Source organism: Oncorhynchus nerka, linkage group LG7 (assembly GCF_034236695.1).
Source record: "Oncorhynchus nerka isolate Pitt River linkage group LG7, Oner_Uvic_2.0, whole genome shotgun sequence".
Classification (NCBI taxonomy): domain Eukaryota; kingdom Metazoa; phylum Chordata; class Actinopteri; order Salmoniformes; family Salmonidae; genus Oncorhynchus; species Oncorhynchus nerka.
The window spans coordinates 74,453,739-74,474,295 of NC_088402.1; the positions used below are offsets into that span (position 1 = coordinate 74,453,739).

The following is a 20,557-nucleotide window of genomic DNA, read 5'->3' on the forward strand; positions in this document are numbered from 1 at the left end:
GTTTCAACTGTTATGCCTGCGGCGATGGAACCCTGACCTGTTCACCGGACGTGCTACCTTGTCCCGGACCTGCTGTTTTTCGACTCTCTCTACCGCACCTGCTATCTCTAACTCTGAATGCTTGGCTATGAAAAGCCAACTGACATTTACTCCTGAGGTGCTGACCTGTTGCACCCTCTACAACCACTGTGATTAATATTATTTGACCCTGGTGGTTATCTTTGAACTTTTGAACATCTTGGCCATGTACTGTTATAATCTCCACCCAGCACAGCTAGAAGAGGACTGGCCACCCCTCAGGTCCTGGTTTCTTCCTAGGTTCTTGCCTTTCTAGGGAGTTTTTCCTAGCCACCGTGCTTATACATCTGCATTGCTTGCTGTTTGGGGTTTTAGGCTGGGTTTCTGTATAGTACTTGGTGACATCGGCTGACGTAAAAAGGGCTTTATTTAATTGATTGATTGACTTTCACTTTAGTAACTTTCTATTAAGGTATCTATACTTTTACTCAAGTTTGAGAATTGGGTACTTTTTCCACCACTGGACTTATTGCACTTATCCAATTCTTGCCAAATCTATTGGGTCTAGGTTAAAAACACCTGGTACCAACGAGACCGGTTCAAGAAATTATACTTGACACAACAGACAGTTATTCATTCACTATTTCAATTCTGATACTTTGGCCGAGGCTCCACCTTTCCTCTCCAAAGCAGCCAGTGATGGAACACACACAACAATATTTCTGTAAAACAAGGAATTGATTCTTTATCGTAAAGGATTTAGTAAAACAAAAAAAAAGGAAAAATGTAAAGTTGGCTATTCAATTGCAAACAGACTACATGCAGTGCACCATAGATGTTCCACAACTTTGATTGGGAGTCCACGTTGCTGGGGGAGATGTATACTTTTCAGTGAGGTGTTAAACTTTTGCAGCACACATGAAGAAAGTATGCGTGACTATCAAAGGAAATTAATTTAAGGAAACAAACAAAAACATAACTACTGAAATAAACTTCTAACAAATGTGCTTCATATTATATTTTGTTGGGTTTGTTCATTCTTATTATATCCATCCAAAGTTACCAAATACAACATGGAACTGTTGAAAATAATCATGCAAGAGGCATGGAAAATACAGTCTATAAGTCTGGATACATCTCTGAATTGGCATGGTGAACACACTTGTAAACATACCATGTATTTGGCACATTAAAAGTGACACTAAGTCCATACCATATATGTGTTACATAACAGCGTAGCAGGCTGATTTTAGCTGCAATAAATTAAGCAAAGTTAAGATATGCAGGATAACGAAAAATAGAAGAATGCATTGTAAACCACTCCGCTTCATGCAGCCATTACGACATGCATGTTCAGGCTATTTTGTAAACTTTAAGAAGAATCAACATTTGGTCTGGCCATGGTCACTTCTTGGATAATGGATCCACACAGTGTAAACAATCAGGGACAACACAATTCAAACAGTACAAACAATGTTGGGAAGAAATTGTATATTTCCAAAGTTGCTGTGAACTGATAAAAGTAGGCTGTGATCTGATATTCTTGGTCCACACTCCCGTGCTCTTGTCTCTAGTCAGTGGCTGTGGGAAGAGACTAGTGTTTAGTAGTAGTTTGACTGAGTAGTCGTCACTTCTCAGTATGTTTCTCCAGTACCAGAGGTGGGAGTACTCAGTCATCCTCATCTGGCTCCTCTATGGAGGCCAGGAGGGGGTTGTGTCTCAGGCAGGCCTGGAGGTAGTGCACCAAGGTCCGTTGGGAATGCTGGATGCTGCGCCGCTCCTTCAGGATGTGGCCCTCGTCTGGGTACAGCTGCAGGGAGTAGTTGGCCTCCACCTTCACCAAGCGGCTCAGGAGCTCTGCACTGTGCTGGAAGTGGACCCGTGCTGCGTCACCCAAAGCCAAAAAACACACACATAATACATAAACAAACACATACAAGTTATTATTAATAAGTTCAGCAGTTGAATTGCATATTGATTAAAAAAAGTGGACAAATTTAGCTGTTAAAATCATAGCCAAATCTCACCGTCTGCAGTCCCATGCAGTAAGAGGAAATTCTCGTCTTTAAGCTTGTGAACATCTTCCAATACAGATGCCGTCTGAGGAGACAAAACAGAGACAGAAAGCCCTTACAATAACCTATTGCCTTATACTTCCTACCATGCATGATTACACAAGGTATGAGGATCCTCACCAGGTAAGTGTGCTCCTCTTTTGCTGGGAGACCTAGATACCTCTCTGAGAAGGCAGCACCTATACATGAAAGCAAAATAGATTATTTTTAATGGTTTCCTTTTCAACATAGGCTCTTGTGTGTTTTTTCACTATTGTATAGTCTTCACTTACTGTAGAGTTTGAAATCTGTTATGGGAGCCACAGCGGCTGCACATTTAAACAGCTGATCAGTCGCAGCTAGCATCTTGAGGGATAAATAACCACCAAATGCCTGTAGGGAAAGACACAAGTGCCATTAAACAGAGAGTCTTTATAATATATGCTTTTGCAACATTATACTTTTGAAACTCATGTGATTACGTGGTCGTGGCCAGAATATAGGTTAATTGTTGCCATAGTAAACATAATAGTAACCTTGCCATACAGGGCAATCCGCTGATCATCAATGTAAGGCAATTGCATCAACCACCTGTGGAGAAAAAACAAAATAGGTCATACATTTATTTATTTATAATTTCTACAATATGACGACAAAATGTAATGGCCAATAATAACACTGTAGAAAACTAACTCTACGACTCCTAGTTGATCTTTGACTCTGAGGGAGCTGAGCTTGCGGGGATCCACACTGCTGATCTTCTGCCCCCGGCCGACCCCACTTCTTCCATCCACCCAGGCTAACGCCATGTCATGTGTGCTGGCGAGCACCTCAGGCCATCCCATAGTAAACTCCTCTGTCACCGACTGACTGCCTGGAACTCCGTCCCTGCATGACAACAGGAGGAACAGGATCAGCTGAGCAAAGGGCAAAGGTTAAACAACTAAGCTGTGGTTTAGCCTGCTGGTAAACTATGGGGAAATCAATGTCTGTTAAAAGTTATGTAACAGGCCGTAAAACTGTAAAAGTGAATCCTTGATATAGGCTCACATTAAGAGGCTTCATACAATGGCATAAGCATGTTATAACACGATTGATCAGCTGTGTTTATAACTTACACAATGATGAGTAGAGGGAGAAGGTGGGCTTCATAACCCTGGGGCAGAGACAGCTTCAGGTGTAGATCTAAAGGAAAACGAACAGAGGGCCCACACTCAGTCTCAGATAAGATATACAGTGATATACACTGAACCAGAGCTCATCAGTATTCTCCCCCTGAAACACCTGTAGGCATCAAACTAAAGCACCAGTAAATGAGCTCCCCTGAGTCCTATGCGTGACACTTAAACAATGAGTTAACGGTAGCTCATTGAGAATGTGTAGGCCTACAGTTGACACCCACACACACACAAAGCACACATACACGTGCGCACGCACACACTTTGTTCTCCTCCCAAAGGAAGAGTATGAATCATGCTCTCGCTACCATGGAGACCTAATCACTAAATGAAACAATTACTTTCTTTATGGATATGCTGCTATATTTGGCTTGTTATTTTACATGCCTGGCCAAGCGGAACCAGTCTGTTCTGTGACTGTTTGAACCCAAAGCAGTCTTTGTTCTGTGACTGTTTGAACCTAAAGCAGCCTTTGTTTTGTGACTGTTTGAACCTAAAGCAGTCTCTGTTTTGTGACTGTTTGAACCCAGGGCAGTCTCTGTTTTGTGACTATTTGAACCCAAAGCAGTCTCTGTTTTGTGACTGTTTGAACCCAAAGCAGTCTCTGTTTTGTGACTGTTTGAACCCAAAGCAGTCTCTGTTTTGTGACTGTTTGAACCTAAAGCAGTCTCTGTTTTGTGACTGTTTGAACCTAAAGCAGTCTCTGGTTTGTGACTGTTTGAACCTAAAGCAGTCTCTGTTTTGTGTCTGTTTGAACCTAAAGCAGTCTCTGTTTTGTGACTGTTTGAACCTAAAGCAGTCTCTGTTTTGTGACTGTTTGAACCCAAAGCAGTCTCTGTTTTGTGACTGTTTGAACCTAAGGCAGTCTCTGTTTTGTGACTGAAGCGAATGTAAAATTATGTCAGTGAATGCTAATTATAATTTTGGACTGCTCTGTGTGTGTGGGCCCAGGGTGGTTTCACACACTTACCATGGTTGTCAGCTGCGAGGGTCTTGAAGACAGTCTCTGGGAGTCTCTTCCCTTCTAGGGTCTCAGAGAGAGGTGTGTTGTCCTCCAGAACTATGTATCCTAAAGGTGATCAAACAAAATACATTTACACAGTCTATTTACGGTCATGAAGCTATCCACCTCCTTTCTGAATTCCAATAACTGTCTGAAACTGCTCTACATTATATGTTCGTTTGCCCATGTTGCCCTCTACTGGCCATTGTTGAAAGTGTCTGATGGTAAAAAGTGGAGAAGGTTCAAGATTAAGATTCAGAGTGTTTAATAGATTAGTCAGACAAACCAGACTCACTGGAGGGGTCCTTCGTGTTGTGTACTGTCACCTTGGGGACTCCGGGGCCTAGGGAAAAATGGGCCAAAGCGATAGAAAAAGTATACATGTTTGATTATTGTTAAAATGCTGTTTTAATTCAAGCAGTAGGGTGTGTGCGTGTGGTGTGCGAGCATGCCTGCGTTTGAGTGCATGTGTACAGAGCTCCTACCTAGGCAATAAAGTGTGAAATATGTCTGATTGGGGCTGAACACGGCTTTGAAAAAGCTACAGTCATCTAGAAGGTTGCAGGTCAGACACTGGCGTTGGAAGATCCCTTCAAAGTCCGCACTGAAAGAGAGGAAGACAACAGAGTGACCAAACACACCTTAAAGAATAGTGGATGAGGAAGGTTTGGGTCTGAAACTATTTGGCTGTCCCAATCAATACATTAAGGTTGTAAATTACACCTTAATTAAACAAATAATACAATGATAGCTATGCTAAAATACATTACTGAGTTGACTCCTCAAACACAAATAGGACTGACTCCTCAAACACAAATAGGACTGACTCCTCAAACACAAATAGGACTTACTCCTCAAACACAAATAGGACTGACTCCTCAAACACAAATAGGACTTACTCCTCAAACACAAATAGGACTGACTCCTCAACACAAATAGGACTGACTCCTCAAACACAAATAGGACTGACTCCTCAAACACAAATAGGACTGACTCCTCAAACACAAATAGGACTGACTCCTCAAACACAAATAGGACTGACTCCTCAACACAAATAGGACTGACTTCTCAACACAAATAGGACTGACTTCTCAACACAAATAGGACTCTTCAAGGGTGAAAAAAAGGCAACTATTTAAATAAAAACACTATCTCCGGCCTCTCAGTAACTCTCTCTCTCCAAGGGAAGTACCAAAAAAGAATGCACAGAAAATCACCTTTAAACCAGACACCAATCTCTCCCTCTACTCTATCATCTGGTGAGGCCAAAAGCAGACTAATAAAAAAACACAATATAAAACATAAGGCAAATGACCGGGGGACTGAGCACATTAATCACAGGTCGTGGATCAGTTTTTATGTCTGTGTCCCAAATGGCACCCTATTCCCTACATACTGTAGGGCAATATAGGGAATAAGGTGCCACTTGGGACGCTGTCGTTACGTCCCAGTGACTCATCCTCTAGCACAGCACCATCCCATCCACTGCGTTGGCTTGGTCACCTCTGATTAAAATGTTAGGTGGTCTGCCTGGAGCGCCCTTCGAGAGGAACGGCTTCGGCTGCTGCACAATTTAACCCTTCAGCTCTCGCTTCACTTCTCTGATCATCTACCTTCTCATGAAACCAGAAAATTGTTGAGCCACCATTCCTTTGACTTGAATTAGAAATAGATAGTTTTGTTTCATTGGCTGATAAACTAATACTTTCATCTTAAAAATTGGAAATGACATTCAGTAAAAAAAAAGTATGTTTCAGTAACTAAAATGTTTTGATTTGGGAGATAAAAACTAAAATTTTACTTCATCAGTCAAAGTCAGCACGCCTACGAAGGATGAAATTCTGGATAAAGTAGTTTTGACAGGATGGCCTCACCTGTACAGGTGTCTGCTCTGTCTGGATTCTTCTGTGCTGAGGAAGTAGCTGCAAACAGAGAGGACAAAGTGATGCAGTCAATAGAAGACATTCAATCGAGTTGGTCCCCCTTTGCTGCTATAACAGCCTCCACTCTTCTGGGAAGGCTTTCCACTAGATGGTGGAACATTGCTGATGGAACTTGCTTCCATTCAGCTACAAGAGCATTAATGAGGTCGGACACTGATGTTGGGCGATTAGGCCTGGCTCGCAGACAGCGTCCCAATTCATCCCAAAGGTGTTTTTTGGGGTTGAGGTCAGGGCACAGTCAAGTTATTCCACACCGATCTCAACAAACCATTTCTGTATGGACCTTGTTTTGTGCATCGGGGCATTGTCATGCTGAAACCGGAAAGGGCCTTCCCCAAACTGTTGCCACAAAGTTGGAAGCACAGAATCGTCATGAATGTCATTGTATGCTGTAGCGTTGAGATTTATATTCACTAGAACCAAGGGGCCTAGAGAGAACCATGAAAAACAGCCTCAGAATGATTTCTCCTCCACCAAACTTTACAGTTAGCACTATGCATTCGGGCAGGTAGAATTCTCCTGGCATCCGCCAAACCCAGATTTGTCTGTCGGACTGCCAGATGGTGAAGCGTGATTAATCACTCCAGAGAACGCGTTTCCACTTTTCCAGAGTCCAGTGGTGACAAGCTTTACACCACTCCAGTCAATGCTTGGAATTCCGCATAGTGATCTTAGGCTTGTGTGCGGCTGCTCGGCCACGGAAACCCATTTCATGAAGCTCCCGACGAACAGTTATTGTGGTGACGTTGCTTCCAGAGGCAGTTTGGAACTTGGTAGTGAGTGTTGCAACCGAGGACAGACTATTTTTATGCACTACGCGCTTCAGCACTCGGCAGTCCCGTTCTGTGAGCTTGTGTGGCTCACACATCTACACAATAACAGCATTTACAGTTGACCGGGGCAGCTCTAGCAGGGCAGAAATTTGACAAATTGACTTGTTTGAAAGGTAACATCCTATGACGGTGCCATGTTGAAAGTCACTGAGCTCTTCAGTAAGGCCATTCTACTGTTAATGTTTGTCTATGGAGATCGCATGGCTGTGTGCTAGAGTTTATACACCTGTCAGCAACGGGTGGGGCTGAAAGAACTGAATCCACTCATTTGAAAGGGTGTCCACATACTTTTGTATAAATAGTATATGTTAGTTAGTCCATATGGACACTATGATATCTATGATTTATTTACACACTTCACTCAACACATTCATGGCATTAGTTGATTCTCAGACAATGTAGATTAGGCTGAATTACAGAACTTTTCCAGTGATTTGAGTTTGACTCCATTGTCGAATCAGCTAAATTAGTATGAAAGCTGTGCTATATGAGTGTCTTGCTTGGAGGCAAACAGCCGTGCCAGCCATCACATGGGCAATTGGGACTGCCTGCATCCGTCCGGTTCCCATCATGCTCTGTGATGATGATGATGCTGCCACACACACACACACACCGCACACACACAACTAAATTTGTCTAAGCATGAAGGACTTGTGACTCTGGCCTGCTCAGTCTATGACCATCTAATCATGTCTTGTTCAGTTTCAGCTGACTTGCTCTGAGCAAAGTCAGATATTTTTTAAGTGAATACTACATTGCCTCTTTAAGTTAAGGATCAAGGGCTAGTTATTTTAAAAGGCAATAATACCTTTATGTGTTTTTGTGTCTAAATCATCGTTCTACAACAGTAGCCTACTTGTCATTTCTGCTAATTATATCAACACACACAGTTGCTCTCCACATAGCATCACATGCAGAGGCTCTCTATATAGCATCACATGCAGAGGCTCTCTATAGAGCATCACATGCAGAGGCTCTCTATATAGCATCACATGCAGAGGCTCTCACATACATTTTCCTATTGTCCTCATCCAGGGCACACAGCACAGTGACATCCCAGTTCCCGGACGTCAGAAAGCGAGGAGGGACAGGGGGGATGGCAGGCTGTGTCACATAGAATGAGAGAGAAAAAGAGGGGGATGAATACAGAAACAGACAGACTGCCAGTGGAATGCAGAGTCATCCAGAGAAAGATGTAATAAGATGTGAAGGGCCTCCCGAGTGGTACAGAGGTCTAAGGTACTGCATCACAGTGCTAGCTGTGCGACTAGAGATCCTGGTTCGAGTCCGGGCTCTGTTGCAGCCAGCCGCGACCGGGAGACCCATGGGGCAGCGCACAATAGGCCCAGCGTCGTCTGGGTTAGGGAAGGGTTTGGCTGGCAGGGATGTCCTTGTCCAATCGAGTTCTAGCGACTCCTGTGGCGGGCCGGGTGCAATGCACGCTGACAGGGTCGCCAGGTGCACTGTGTTTCCTCCGACACATTGGTGTGGCTGGCTTCCGGGTTAATTAAGTGGGCATTGTATCAAGAAGCAGTGCGGCATGGCGGGTCGTGTTTCGGAGGATGCATGGCTCTCAACCTTCGCCTCTCCCGAGTCCGTACGGGAGTTGCAGCGATAACTGCAACTACCAATTGGATACCACGAAAAAGGGGTCAAAACAACACAAAAAAAAGATGTGAAGAGATACAGATACAGAGAGGGAGATGTAGATAAGAACATTGTCAGGGAAACGGACCTATTCAGAAACAGTTACAGATACCTAAAATAATCACTGCCAAGACTTCCGCTCTCTGACATTAAAATCTGTATAATCACATGTTGTTTTATGCCACCCTGACCTTGCCGGATGAATCAAACTGAATTCTTCTGCTGCTCTATGTTCGCTACATACTTCAGTCTGAGACTACCATCGTTGAAGTCATTTGTGGTGACGTCAAAATGACATCACCACAAACTAATCAGACGTACCAAATCTAATGACGAATTTTCAAAACGCCCACATGGTTTCTAGCTCTGGCCCAACCCATCGGTTCCTGTGACTAATCAGAAAGGTTAGAATATCTTCAGAGTGACACAGCAGTCTAAGGCACTGCTTCGAAGTGCTAGTGGCGTCACTACAGATCCGGGTTTGATCCCATGCTGTGTCGCATGCGGCCATGAATGAGAGACTCATGAGGCGGAGCACAATTGGCCCAGCGTAGTCCAGGTTAGGGAAGGGTTTGGCTGGCTGGCTTGTCCTTGTCCCATCGCGCTCTAGAGACTCCTGTGGCGGGCCGGGCGAATGCATGCTGACACAGTCGCCAGTTGGACAGTGGCTTCCGGGTTAAGCAAGCGGTGTGTCTAGAAGTTGTGCGGCTTGGCAGGGTTGTGTTTCGGAGGATACATGGCTCTCGACCTTCGCCTCTCCCGAGTTGCAGCGATGGGATTAGACTAACTACCAATTGGATATCACGAAATTGGGGAACTAATGGGGTAAAAAGTAAAAATATAATATGTTTGTGTTCTAGAAATTGTTAGGGAGGTACTTATATCCACACTCATTGTAGAGAAGAAACAAACGTCAGTGGGCGTGGCAGAGCAAGGAGTTTGGGTAGCCAGGCAAACCCTGACCCTATTGATGATTTAACAAGCAGTCTGGCATGAAACCATTGGAGGATGACACAGGGGTATAAACGTTTGAGTGCCCTCACACTGACCTGGGCTGGCAGACTGGCAATGTGGCGGAACTCCCCCCGGGCACCCTGCTTGGCTGGCAACGTCAAATAAAACCAAGAGCCATCAGATGAAAACAATGGCACCTCCTGTTGGACAAATGAGACAGGCATGGTCAACAAAACCAATCCAGTAAATATCACAGGCCAATAAGACTGGGTCAGTATACCAGTTTCAATTAGTAGCAGCTTTTATGAAATGAGAAATGCCTACCTGTCGTTGGTTTTGCATTAAGTCCATGACCATTGTGTGTTTCTGTGGATTTGATATGGAGATACGAAATAAAGAAAACGTTTCAGCATAATTAAACATCCAAAGTTAATATTATATAATGAATCCATAAGGACTGGCTGGAGAGAGGTGGCAAATAAATGCTGCAGCGAATCATTGCAAATGTATCACAAGCAGTATAATTGACCTTATTTAAGCTGGAAGGGAGAGAATATGACATCTTAAAGGAAAAAGGTTGGTATTTGTTTCATTAGTCCATTGTTGATTTAGTCCCAAAATGTTCTCCTTGTCAGCAATCTAGTGTTCAAGCTATGCAAGTTTCAAAATACAGAAAGCAATTAGCATCGTATGATGCTGTGTTTTGCATCATACGTGGATGATTTCTGTATTTTTTTAAAAGTGACATATGTTGAAAAGTTGAGTGCTGACAAGCAAAACGTTTTGGGACTATGTCAACAATGGACTAATTAAACAAATAACCCCCCAACAATTGGGTGGAGTTTTCCTTTAAGGAAATCAATCCAAACACCCCAGTGTATAGCTTATGGGATGGAAATGCTATAAAATTAATGAATGGCAGAGAGAAGGGTCAGGACACCCACCCATTGGATTACTGTGGAGTAACCTTTGACCTCTCACCTTTGAGCATGCCCCAGTGGTGGCCTCACACACACAGAGCTCTGATTGGTTCTGGGCCCGGTTCAACCAACGTACCGCCAACTGAGTACTGCTGATCCATGTCACCATGGAGATGTAGCGGTCTCTAGGGAGACATTTAGGGAAACAGACAGAAAGAGAAAGTCTCTTGGATGGCACAACACAAATGTAAAGGGGATTTTCTAGGTGAAACAAATAGGAAAGCAGTCGTTGGTAAAGGCAATCAAAAATGAATCTGGTTTAATACAAGTTGCAACAGGGAGACAACCTCCAGCATGGGAGCATAGAAACATAACGAGCCGTCTCTGAGCAGGCCCTTATTAAATCCTAATCACATATGTTCTGTAAACACATAACAAAAGACATAACACAAGGTACTGAACCACACAGTCTCACACAATACAATAATAACCAGTGTATCCTCTGAACTGGCTCCTTTAAAGCCAATGTAGGCTTGATCCACAAATGTGGTCGGAGGCTCTGTGTGGAGGGTGTGACGCAATTGTGGAGCATCCGGGGGCATGCAGATGCCAAATCCAGCTCTGTACCGCATCGCTGTGCGCCTCCCAAATTTTGTAACAATGCGGAGGGCTCTATATAACTTCTTGAAGCGCTGCATTAACATAATTGGTTGAGAGTAGGTGGGTTCAGGAGGTCCTGTATAAACACAAACTCCCTTCCTTGACAACTTCCTTCACAACAGCGCTGCTCTGCTACAGGAAACTCAAGAAGCATGAATGCCCTGACTTTTTGTCACGCCCTGACCATAGAGAGCATTTTTATTCTCTATTTTGGTTAGGTCGGGTGTGACTAGGGTGGGTGATCTAGTGCATTTATTTCTATGTTGTCCTGGTATGGTTCCCAATCAGAGGCAGCTGTTTATCGTTGTCTCTGATTGGGGATCATATTTAGGCAGCCATTTCCCCACTGGTTTTTGTGGGATCTTGTTTGTGTGTAGTTGCCTGTGAGCACTCCATGACTTCACGTTTCGTTTTTTTTGTGAGTTTCCTTTATTAAACATGAGGAACCCAAATCACGCTGCACGTTGGTCTGAGTAGATTTCCAGTTTGTACGACGATCGTGACACTTTTGCAGAGGCCGTATCACCGTAAATGCCGCAGAGCCTTTTAGACTGGCGCCAATATCATCAGCAGATAGGAGTCTAAGATTCAAATCTAGAATTCAAGTCTAGTGACCATCAACCTTGCACAAACAGAATCATGTTTATTACAGAAAGGAAAATGTCACGATCGTCGTATGGAATGGACCAAGGTGCAGCGTGGTGAGCGTACATTTTTCTTAATTTGCAAATGTCGCCAACAAAATAATAATACAACAAAAACTAACGTGAAGCTCCGTAAGGCTATACATGCACAAACGAAGACAACTACCCACAACTACCAACAGGAAAAAAGGCTGCCTAAGTATGATTCCCAATCAGAGACAACGATAGACAGCTGTCCCTGTTTGAGAACCATACCCGGCCAAAACATAGAAACAAACAGATTGCCCACCCCAAATCACACCCCGACCTAACCAAATAGAGAAATAAAACTGCTCTCTAAGGTCGGGGCGTGACAGAAAAGTATAATACATTGTTTTAATCACTTAACTCAATATTAACTTTATTCATCTTAAATTTCCCATTAGAACAGATAAAAACATTAATGACAATGTCAGTTGGTTAAATTTTGGACGTAGTACCTGGCCCTGACAGAGTCTGGAGGGATCATCTCTAGAGTGTGAGCTGGACCATAGAGATTCACCACAAACAGACTGACAGTGGGGATGGTGGAGCCAGCCTGTACACACACACATATAGGATCAGAGTATTAGATTCGTTAGATAACATGACAGGCTGAGAGAACATAATCAGAGCATTCATACATTTATCATATGAGATCAGTGTCGTTTACCTTGGGGTAAGGAAAGAACACATTGGAGGGATAGACCCCGCCCAAGAAGTGAGGTATCTCCATTAGCGGTGTGGCAGAGTTGTTGATGGTGAGGTATGCCAAGCGAGCTCCATCTTTCGACCACCAGTTGGCAGAGAAAGTCAAGAGCACTTCCTCTATAAACAATTTTACAGATGAACAAAGCAATCATGTGTCAAAACTATTTCAAATACACATGTTACTCATGGAAGTCCAATTGTTACACATTGCAAATAGTGCAAAGCATGTATCAAAGCCATATACTATCTGCAATGTCATTAATCTCAGTGAACAGCTTTCAATATGGAAAATCCAATTTTGCAAACAGTTTTTAACCAACCAATCAGTGTCTATGTCATTGTGATAGAGGAAGGGTTAGAGTATCTCTTACCCTCGTAAATCCAGTCACTCAGCCCGTTGACCACCAGCCCCTCTCTGCCTGTAGCTGTGAGGCGGAGAGGTTTACTGGTCACTTCTGTCTGGTAATAGATATCGCCTTCAAACACATAGGCCTGGCAGCAACAGAAACAGTACTAATCCATTATCAAAGCAAGGCACACAGTGCTCAGTGTTGGCTGGCCCAATCAAATGTCTGATTGGCTCCAAGTGGGAATGCATCAGCCAGCTAAGTCACAAGTCAATACATCTCAACTTTCCACTGAAAGATTTGCATTGTTAGTTGAACACAAACATTGCACTGAAAAACACTTTACATTCAAAACACATAATCCAATATTAATCTAAAACAAACACTGTGAAACAAACACTGTGAAATAAATCACAGGAAAAAATCCTTATAACTCAAATATTAACCACCGCTGAATAAAGGCGTTACAGATTTGTGGTCTCAAATGCATTTCTAGCCCACCAGATAGAGGTGGAATGCAGGATGAGTGAGTAAAGGTGTGTGTGTGTGTCTCTATGAGTGAATGCTGCAGCTGTACATAGTCCATCGGTAAATAGCCCACCCAATTTACCTACCTCATCCCCATTCTGTTTTTATTTATTTACTTTTCTGCTCTTTTGCACACCAGTATCTCTACCACTCCAGTGTTAATCTGCTAAATTGTAATTATTTGCCTACGTCCTCATGCCTTTTGCACACAATGTATATAGACTCTTTTTTTATTTTTTTCTACTGTGTTATTGACTTGTTTATTGTTTACTCCATGTGTAACTCTGTGTTGTTGTCTGTTCACACTGCTATGCTTTATATTGGCCAGGTCGCAGTTGTAAATGAGAACTTGTTCTCAACTAGCCTACCTGGTTAAATAAAGGCAAAAACATTTTAATTTTTAATTTTTAATGAGAGCAGCTGCCTTACCAGCTGGTTCCCCTGCAGTCCCCAGGCTGCATACTGTATCAATGCCTTCTCCCCCGCTGGAGGGTTAAGCTCCAACAGAACCCTGGGACACACACACAGACACACACACAGACACAGTCCCTCCATTAGGATTCGACTGGCCTCTAAAGACACTTGTGGATAAAAAAAATGTAGAGAGAAGATCTGTCCATGCTTGTTTGTAAGCACTTGAGAGATGTCGTAAAAAAGACACGATGCAAATGCTAAAACCAAACAGACGGAGGTCAGTCATGCAATGGAATAAGACCTCTTTCAATTCATTGAAACAACACTCTTATCCTCCTAAAAACAGGCAGACATATGGCGGCAACACATTCCCAGGCATTTCATATTTTGTTGGAGAGCAGGTCATTCTGAATTCCTTTAATTGGCATTAGTGCTCCTCATACTGTAGACCCAAGGCCCAAGCTTCCATTTACACATTTACATTTAAGTCATTTAGCAGACGCTCTTATCCAGAGCGACTTACAAATTGGTGCATTCACCTTATGACATCCAGTGGAACAGTAGTGCATCTAAATCTTTTAAGGGGGGTGAGAGGGATTACTTTATCCTATCCTAGGTATTCCTTCCATCGACAGACACAGGAGCGCCCTTCCTCACTGGTGGGCCAGCAGATAGGAATCTCTGATAGTAAACCTAGAATTGATGTTGACCAGCCAGAGAGGACAATTACTGTATAAGAGTAATGGATGTCTGACATAACAGATGAAGTTTATTCAGATGAAAGAAATACACATTTGGTGGTGCTTGGCCAGTCGAGGCCAGGGCCCACTTGCATCAGCAATGCACATGCCCAGTGCAGCCCATGCATTAGCATTCATGGCTCTACTGTACCTACCCTTTCGCCACATTGTAGATGGCATAAGAGGCTGTGAAGGACTGAGAGAAAATCTGGAAGAAGTAAAGGAGATGATGGGCACATTGGTCCCAGAGTTACACAAACACACACACACACACACACACACACACACACACACACACACACACACACACACACACACACACACCCCTGAAAAACCATCATTAAATGTACAGTTAGACCATAAGACAATCTAAATATGCAAATGAACAACAATTGGAAGTCAGTGGCTAGTCCATGAAACCAGGTCAGCAATTCCATCAATCACATTGCATCATCACAAACTTCAGTTCTGATTATCCAATCGAACAGCACAGACATTGATAACCCAGTCTATACTAACAGAGAACAGGAGACATTAGAGGCATGATGTCATGTGAGGATGAGAGAGAAAAGGGGGACAGAGAAAGACATCCTCACTAAGTAACATCATTACAGCCAATATCCTTCCAATTGAGAAAGATTGAGAGTGGCAACTCAGCTTGACCAGTGGTCAGCTAGGCATGTCGAAAAGTAGACCCAAATCTATGAGTGTGCCCTGAAAGTATTTTTTAAAACTGCACTATTGGTTAGGGGCTCGTAAGTAAGCACTTCACTGTAAGGTCTACACCTCTTGTATTCAGCGGATGTGACGAATAAAATTGGATTTGAAGTGTAAACTAACTCTTTGTGTGTGTGTGTGTGTGTGTGTGTGAGACATTCTATAATTTTTTACTTAATCTGTCTAGTACTGTCTTTTTGCTAGCTAGGGCCATCTACTTTAAGTGCTGCCTGTCTTCCCAGTAGACTACTTGGTGTGTGAACTGCTGACTGCTGATAACTTGCAGATAGTTGTGTTTTCTGACTATGTTTTCTCTCATAGTCCAAGAGCATCTGGTCATCGCACCGGTGGCACAGGGCTACTCATTTCTCCTAAGTGGAGATTTTCTCTTTTATCCCTCTCTCACCAGTTCATTTCCTCATTTCAATTTCATGCTTTCACTGTCCACTCAAGTTTAACACTGTTATCATCTATTGCCCACCAGGTGCCCTTAGAGAGCTCCTCAATGAGCTTGATACCTTGATAAGCTCATTTCCTGATGATGGCTCACCACTCTTCCTTCTTGGAGACTTCAACCTCCCTAGCCGCTCAGGCCCTAACCAGATGGTCATGCGCCTTCACAATCTTCGCTCTCTCTCTCCCACTACTCTCTTCTCTTCTATTCCATCACCTCCTGTCTCCTGATTCTGCCTCTTCGACCCTACTCTCCTCCCTTTCTGCATACTATGATACTTATTTTCCACCATAATTTGCAAATAAATTCATTAAAAATCCTACAATGTGATTTTCTGGATTTTTTTTCCGTCATAGTTGAAGTGTACCTATGATGAAAATTACAGGCCTCTCATCTTTTTAAGTGGGAGAACTTGCACAATTGGTGGTTGACTAAATACTTTTTTGCCCCACTGTATATCCCCAACTCCAAATGGAGGAGCCACGCTGTAAACAGACCAGAGTGTGTGTGCTCACAGGGGACATGGCGACAATGGGACAGCAATGGAGATACAACAGTACTTGTATGAGGTGAGATATTGATAGGTATTGTTGCGCTGCAGTGCACACCATAAAAAAGGATAATAGAGTTCTTCCCCCAGTCAATTTTTTTGTGGAAAGCATACATTTCTCTCAGGTAGTGCCTCAACAATCTGTACAGTCATGGCCAAAAGTTGAGAATGACACAAATATCCATTTTCAAAGTCTGCTGCCTCAGTGTCTTTAGATATTTTTCAGATGTTACTATGGAATACTGAAGTATAATTACAAGCATTTCGTAAGTGTCAAAGGCTTTTATTGACAATTACATGAAGTTGATGCAAAGAAGTCAATATTTTCAGTGTTGACCCTTCTTTTTCAAGATCTCTGCAATCTCTGCAATCCGCCCTGGCATGCTGTCAATTAACTTCTGGGCCACATCCTGACTGATGGCAGCCCATTCTTGCATAATTAATGCTTGGAGTTTGTCAGAATTTGTGGGGTTTTGTTTGTCCATCTGCCTCTTGAGGATTGACCACAAGTTGTCAATGGGATTAAGGTCTGGGGAGTTTCCTGGCCATGGACACAAAATATTGAGTTAGTTATCACTTTTGCCTTATGGCAAACTGTTCCTGGGTGGTTGGGGGAAGTTGCTCTCGGAGGATGTGTTGGTACCATTATTTAGTCATGGCTGTGTTCTTAGGCAAAATTGTGAGTGAGCCCACTCCCTTGGCTGAGAAGCAACCCCACACATGAATGGTCTCAGGATGCTTTACTGTTGGCATGACACAGGATTGATGGTAGCGCTCACCTTGTCTTCTCCGGACAAGCTTTTTTCTGGATGCCCCAAACAATCGGAAAGGGGATTCATCAGAGAAAATGGCTTTACCCCAGTCCTCAGCAGTCCAAACCCTGTACCTTTTTGCAGAATATCAGTCTGTCTCTGATGTTTTCCCCGGAGAGAAGTGGCTTCTTTGCTGCCCTTCTTGACACCAGGCCATCCTCTAAAAGTCTTCACCTCACTGTGCGTGTAGATGCACTCACACCTGCCTGCTGCCAATCCTGAGCAAGCTCTGTACTGGTGGTGCCCCGATCCCGCAGCTGAATCAACTTTAGGAGACGGTTCTGGCGCTTGCTTGACTTTCTTGGGCGCCCTGAAGACTTCTTCACAACAATTTAACTACTCTCCTTGAAGTTCTTGATGATATCCTTGCCTGTGAAGCCCTTTTTGTGCAAAGCCACGATGACGGCACGCGTTTCCTTGCAGGTAACCATGTTTGACAGAGGAAGAACAATGATTCCAAGCACCACCCTCCTTTTGAAGCTTCCAGTCTGTTATTCGAACTCAATCAGCATGACAGAGTGATTGCCAGCCTTGTTAAAAATTTAAATTTGTGTCATTCTCAAAACCTTTGGCCACGGCTGTATGTTATACCAGCACCTAGTTGTCTGTAACTGCAGAGCAGACTCAACTCTCCATTTTCTTTTCCCTTCTCTCTAAATTGCACAGTCTTACATTTACATTACATTTGAGTCATTTAGCAGACACTCTTATCCTGAGCAACTTAGAATTAGTGCATTCATCTTAAGATAGCTAGGTGAGACAACCACATCACATTTTCTCTCTTGGCAGTTTCCACCTGTCTAACTCCTGCTGCATTTCCTCATCTCCATCCATCCTCTCCTTCCCCTCTTTTTGGGTAAAACAAAGGGAATAACTCTCATAAGCACTGACGCACACATGCACATGCACACGCCTATTTAGTCTAACTACAGATGTAGGATCTTCATTTGATCATCCTGTTCGGAATTTTAAAACCTGTAGTGTATTTGAGGTTTAAAACGTCTTCTGAAGTTTACAAATTCACATTTCCTGTTTTTATTTTCCTGCCGTAGCATATTGGATCAAATTAAGAACCTACATCTAATCACACACAAAAACAAATTTGTCTGACTATTGATGATTTTAAGGAGCAATTTAACCCCTCTGCTACATAGGAACGTTGTTCTCTCCCATATGCAGCCCCCACCATCCCTACTCCTAACTATATCCCCCCTTTCAAAATAAATGTATTTCCATCCACTAGGCACAAATCTCCCCCAAAGCCCCACCAGCTACATCTAGCTAATATGAAATCCAGGGGAGAAGCCTTTCAACTTAACAACCAGCCCACTAATCCATTTCCCACCACTGCAGCCCTCTCCTCTAAGCATCCATCCTCCTGATTCTTTTACCCCCCTTCTGATTGACTTCCATTGGACAGGATGATCTAAGGGCAACTGGTGCGTTTCACATGTTTTTCTCCCCTATCTCTACTGCGTCTGTCTCTCTATTCTCTCTGTCCCTCTCTCTATCTCACTTTGCCATTCTCAGCGGCATACAGATCCTCTCCCCAATAAGAAAGCCGGTGCTTGCTGCATACTGCTTCAGTCAGCAGAAAACCCCCAGAGATAGTGAGAAAAAAGTGAGTTATAGATAGATAGAAAGACTTGAGGGAGTGAGAGAGAAGCAAAGCAGAAAGAGAGCAAAAGATAGAGAAAGACTGAAGGTATAACCCCGCACATCCACCACAGACACCACACTGTTCACAAACATAAAATTGCACATGTAGCCAGGTGACATACAAGTGTGCATACATCTACTCACTCAAACTCTGTGCATATAGATGGGGATAGAACATCCTGCTGATGCAACAGTAAAAATGCAAACAGAGAATTGTAGACAAACCAACACACAGGTACTGTAGCGCTAAAACCTATTGATTCATATAATATGAAGCATGTACTGATGCATGTACTGATGCATGTACTGATGCATGTACTGAAGATCATCAGTTACTAGATCGTTCAATCAGACTGAATGAGCTCTGCTATCTATATCTCTCGAGTGGTGCATCGGTGCAAGGCAATGCTTCTCAGTGCTAAAGGCATCACTACAGACCCTTGTTCGAATCCAGGCTGTATCACAACCGGCCATGATTGGGAGTCACATAGGGCAGCGCACAATTGGCCCAGCGTAGTCCGGGTTTGGTCAGGGTAGGCCGTCATTGTAAGTAAGAATTTGTTCTTAACTGACTTGCCTAGTTAAATAAAAGGTAAAATATATACATACACACCATCTAAAAAGCAATATTAACGTGCAAAAAAGTATACTTGTGTTTTTGCTTCCCCATTTTACAACAGTGCTAATCTGATCAACTACTAAATGAGGAGAACAGATCCTAGAGGAAAAAGAGAACGAGAGAGGGGAGGAGAGGATAGGAGAGAGGGGAAGAGGGAGAGAGAGGATAAGGGAGAGAGAGGGGAAGAGGGAGGGAAAGGATAAGGGAGAGAGAGGATAAGGGAGAGAGAGGGGAAGAGGGAGGGAAAGGATAAGGGAGAGAGAGGATAAGGGAGAGAGAGGGGAAGAGGGAGGGAAAGGATAAGGGAGAGAGAGCAGATTGTATACAGTCAGAACAGCCCGGCTGTTTTGACAGGGCTTTTTAATAAGGCAAAATTTGTGCTGAGGGCTTATTTTTTTCCTAATCATTTTTTCCTCCTCTCCCATTACCTGTATATTACACCTTTTGCTCACTCCTTTGGGGAAACAGGAAACTGTGTATTAAGCAAAAGGTTATTTACAGAAGGAGTAGGTCAGTTGGGGAGACAGAGAATGCTATCATAAGGCAAAGAGAGAAACGGGAAAATGCATGTGTTGTTAGAGTTGCTTGTTATGCTGGAGTTTGCCTCAAACCACCTGCATGTGTGCATTAGACATTAGGCTCTCATACAAGCTTCTCCTTTACTTTCCCCGCAGGGCGATTTCATTACCGCATGCAGCTCCAACTTTACCACGCTATCTCTCCCTCCCCCTGCCCTGCTATCTACATCAAACTCTCTCTCAGCCATTCATACCCTCCATCCTTCTACACCCCTTCCCCCAGCATTACCCAGTCTGAAGATTGCCAGTAATTTCACTAGTGGCTGTTGTTTGAATAGCATGTAGAGCAACAGACTGCTGCAGTACTGTAGCAGCATCACTAGTTTCCCTTTCTCTCTCCCTCCCTCTCCCTCTTTCTCTCTCCCTCCCTCTCTCTCTCTCTCCCTCTCCATATTTCTCTCTCTCCCTCTCCCTCTCCATATCTCTCTCCCTCCCTCTCCATATTTCTCTCTCTCCCTCTCTCTCCCTCTCCCTCTTTCTCCCTCTCCCTCTCCCTCTTCTCTCTCTCCCTCCCTCTCCCTCTTTCTCTCTCTCCCTCCTCTCCCCGCTCCATATT

The 20,557-nt window shown here is 43.5% G+C and overlaps 1 protein-coding gene across 2 annotated transcripts in view; it reads right to left on the minus strand.

Annotated features, from left to right (window-relative positions):
* Nucleotides 1-427: 427 nt before the first annotated feature.
* Nucleotides 428-20,557, minus strand: part of LOC115132397 (inactive dipeptidyl peptidase 10-like) — a 30,692-nt gene continuing 10,562 nt past the window's right edge. Inside the window, exons 6-25 of one of the 2 annotated variants that reach the window (XM_029665003.2) lie at nucleotides 14,768-14,820; nucleotides 13,888-13,969; nucleotides 12,955-13,075; nucleotides 12,546-12,700; nucleotides 12,334-12,431; nucleotides 10,612-10,735; nucleotides 9,955-9,996; nucleotides 9,726-9,830; nucleotides 8,042-8,133; nucleotides 6,128-6,175; nucleotides 4,739-4,857; nucleotides 4,549-4,596; nucleotides 4,221-4,319; nucleotides 3,191-3,257; nucleotides 2,766-2,960; nucleotides 2,609-2,663; nucleotides 2,366-2,465; nucleotides 2,214-2,272; nucleotides 2,046-2,118; nucleotides 428-1,902 (exon numbers count right to left, since the gene is read on the minus strand). In XM_029665003.2, coding sequence (XP_029520863.2) covers nucleotides 1,688-1,902; nucleotides 2,046-2,118; nucleotides 2,214-2,272; nucleotides 2,366-2,465; nucleotides 2,609-2,663; nucleotides 2,766-2,960; nucleotides 3,191-3,257; nucleotides 4,221-4,319; nucleotides 4,549-4,596; nucleotides 4,739-4,857; nucleotides 6,128-6,175; nucleotides 8,042-8,133; nucleotides 9,726-9,830; nucleotides 9,955-9,996; nucleotides 10,612-10,735; nucleotides 12,334-12,431; nucleotides 12,546-12,700; nucleotides 12,955-13,075; nucleotides 13,888-13,969; nucleotides 14,768-14,820 — 1,950 coding nt within the window. In that variant the 3' untranslated portion in view covers nucleotides 428-1,687. Of the gene's footprint in view, nucleotides 1,903-2,045; nucleotides 2,119-2,213; nucleotides 2,273-2,365; nucleotides 2,466-2,608; nucleotides 2,664-2,765; nucleotides 2,961-3,190; nucleotides 3,258-4,220; nucleotides 4,320-4,548; nucleotides 4,597-4,738; nucleotides 4,858-6,127; nucleotides 6,176-8,041; nucleotides 8,134-9,725; nucleotides 9,831-9,954; nucleotides 9,997-10,611; nucleotides 10,736-12,333; nucleotides 12,432-12,545; nucleotides 12,701-12,954; nucleotides 13,076-13,887; nucleotides 14,435-14,767; nucleotides 14,821-20,557 lie in introns of those variants that run through there. The other variant, XM_065020815.1, reaches the window with a different exon arrangement.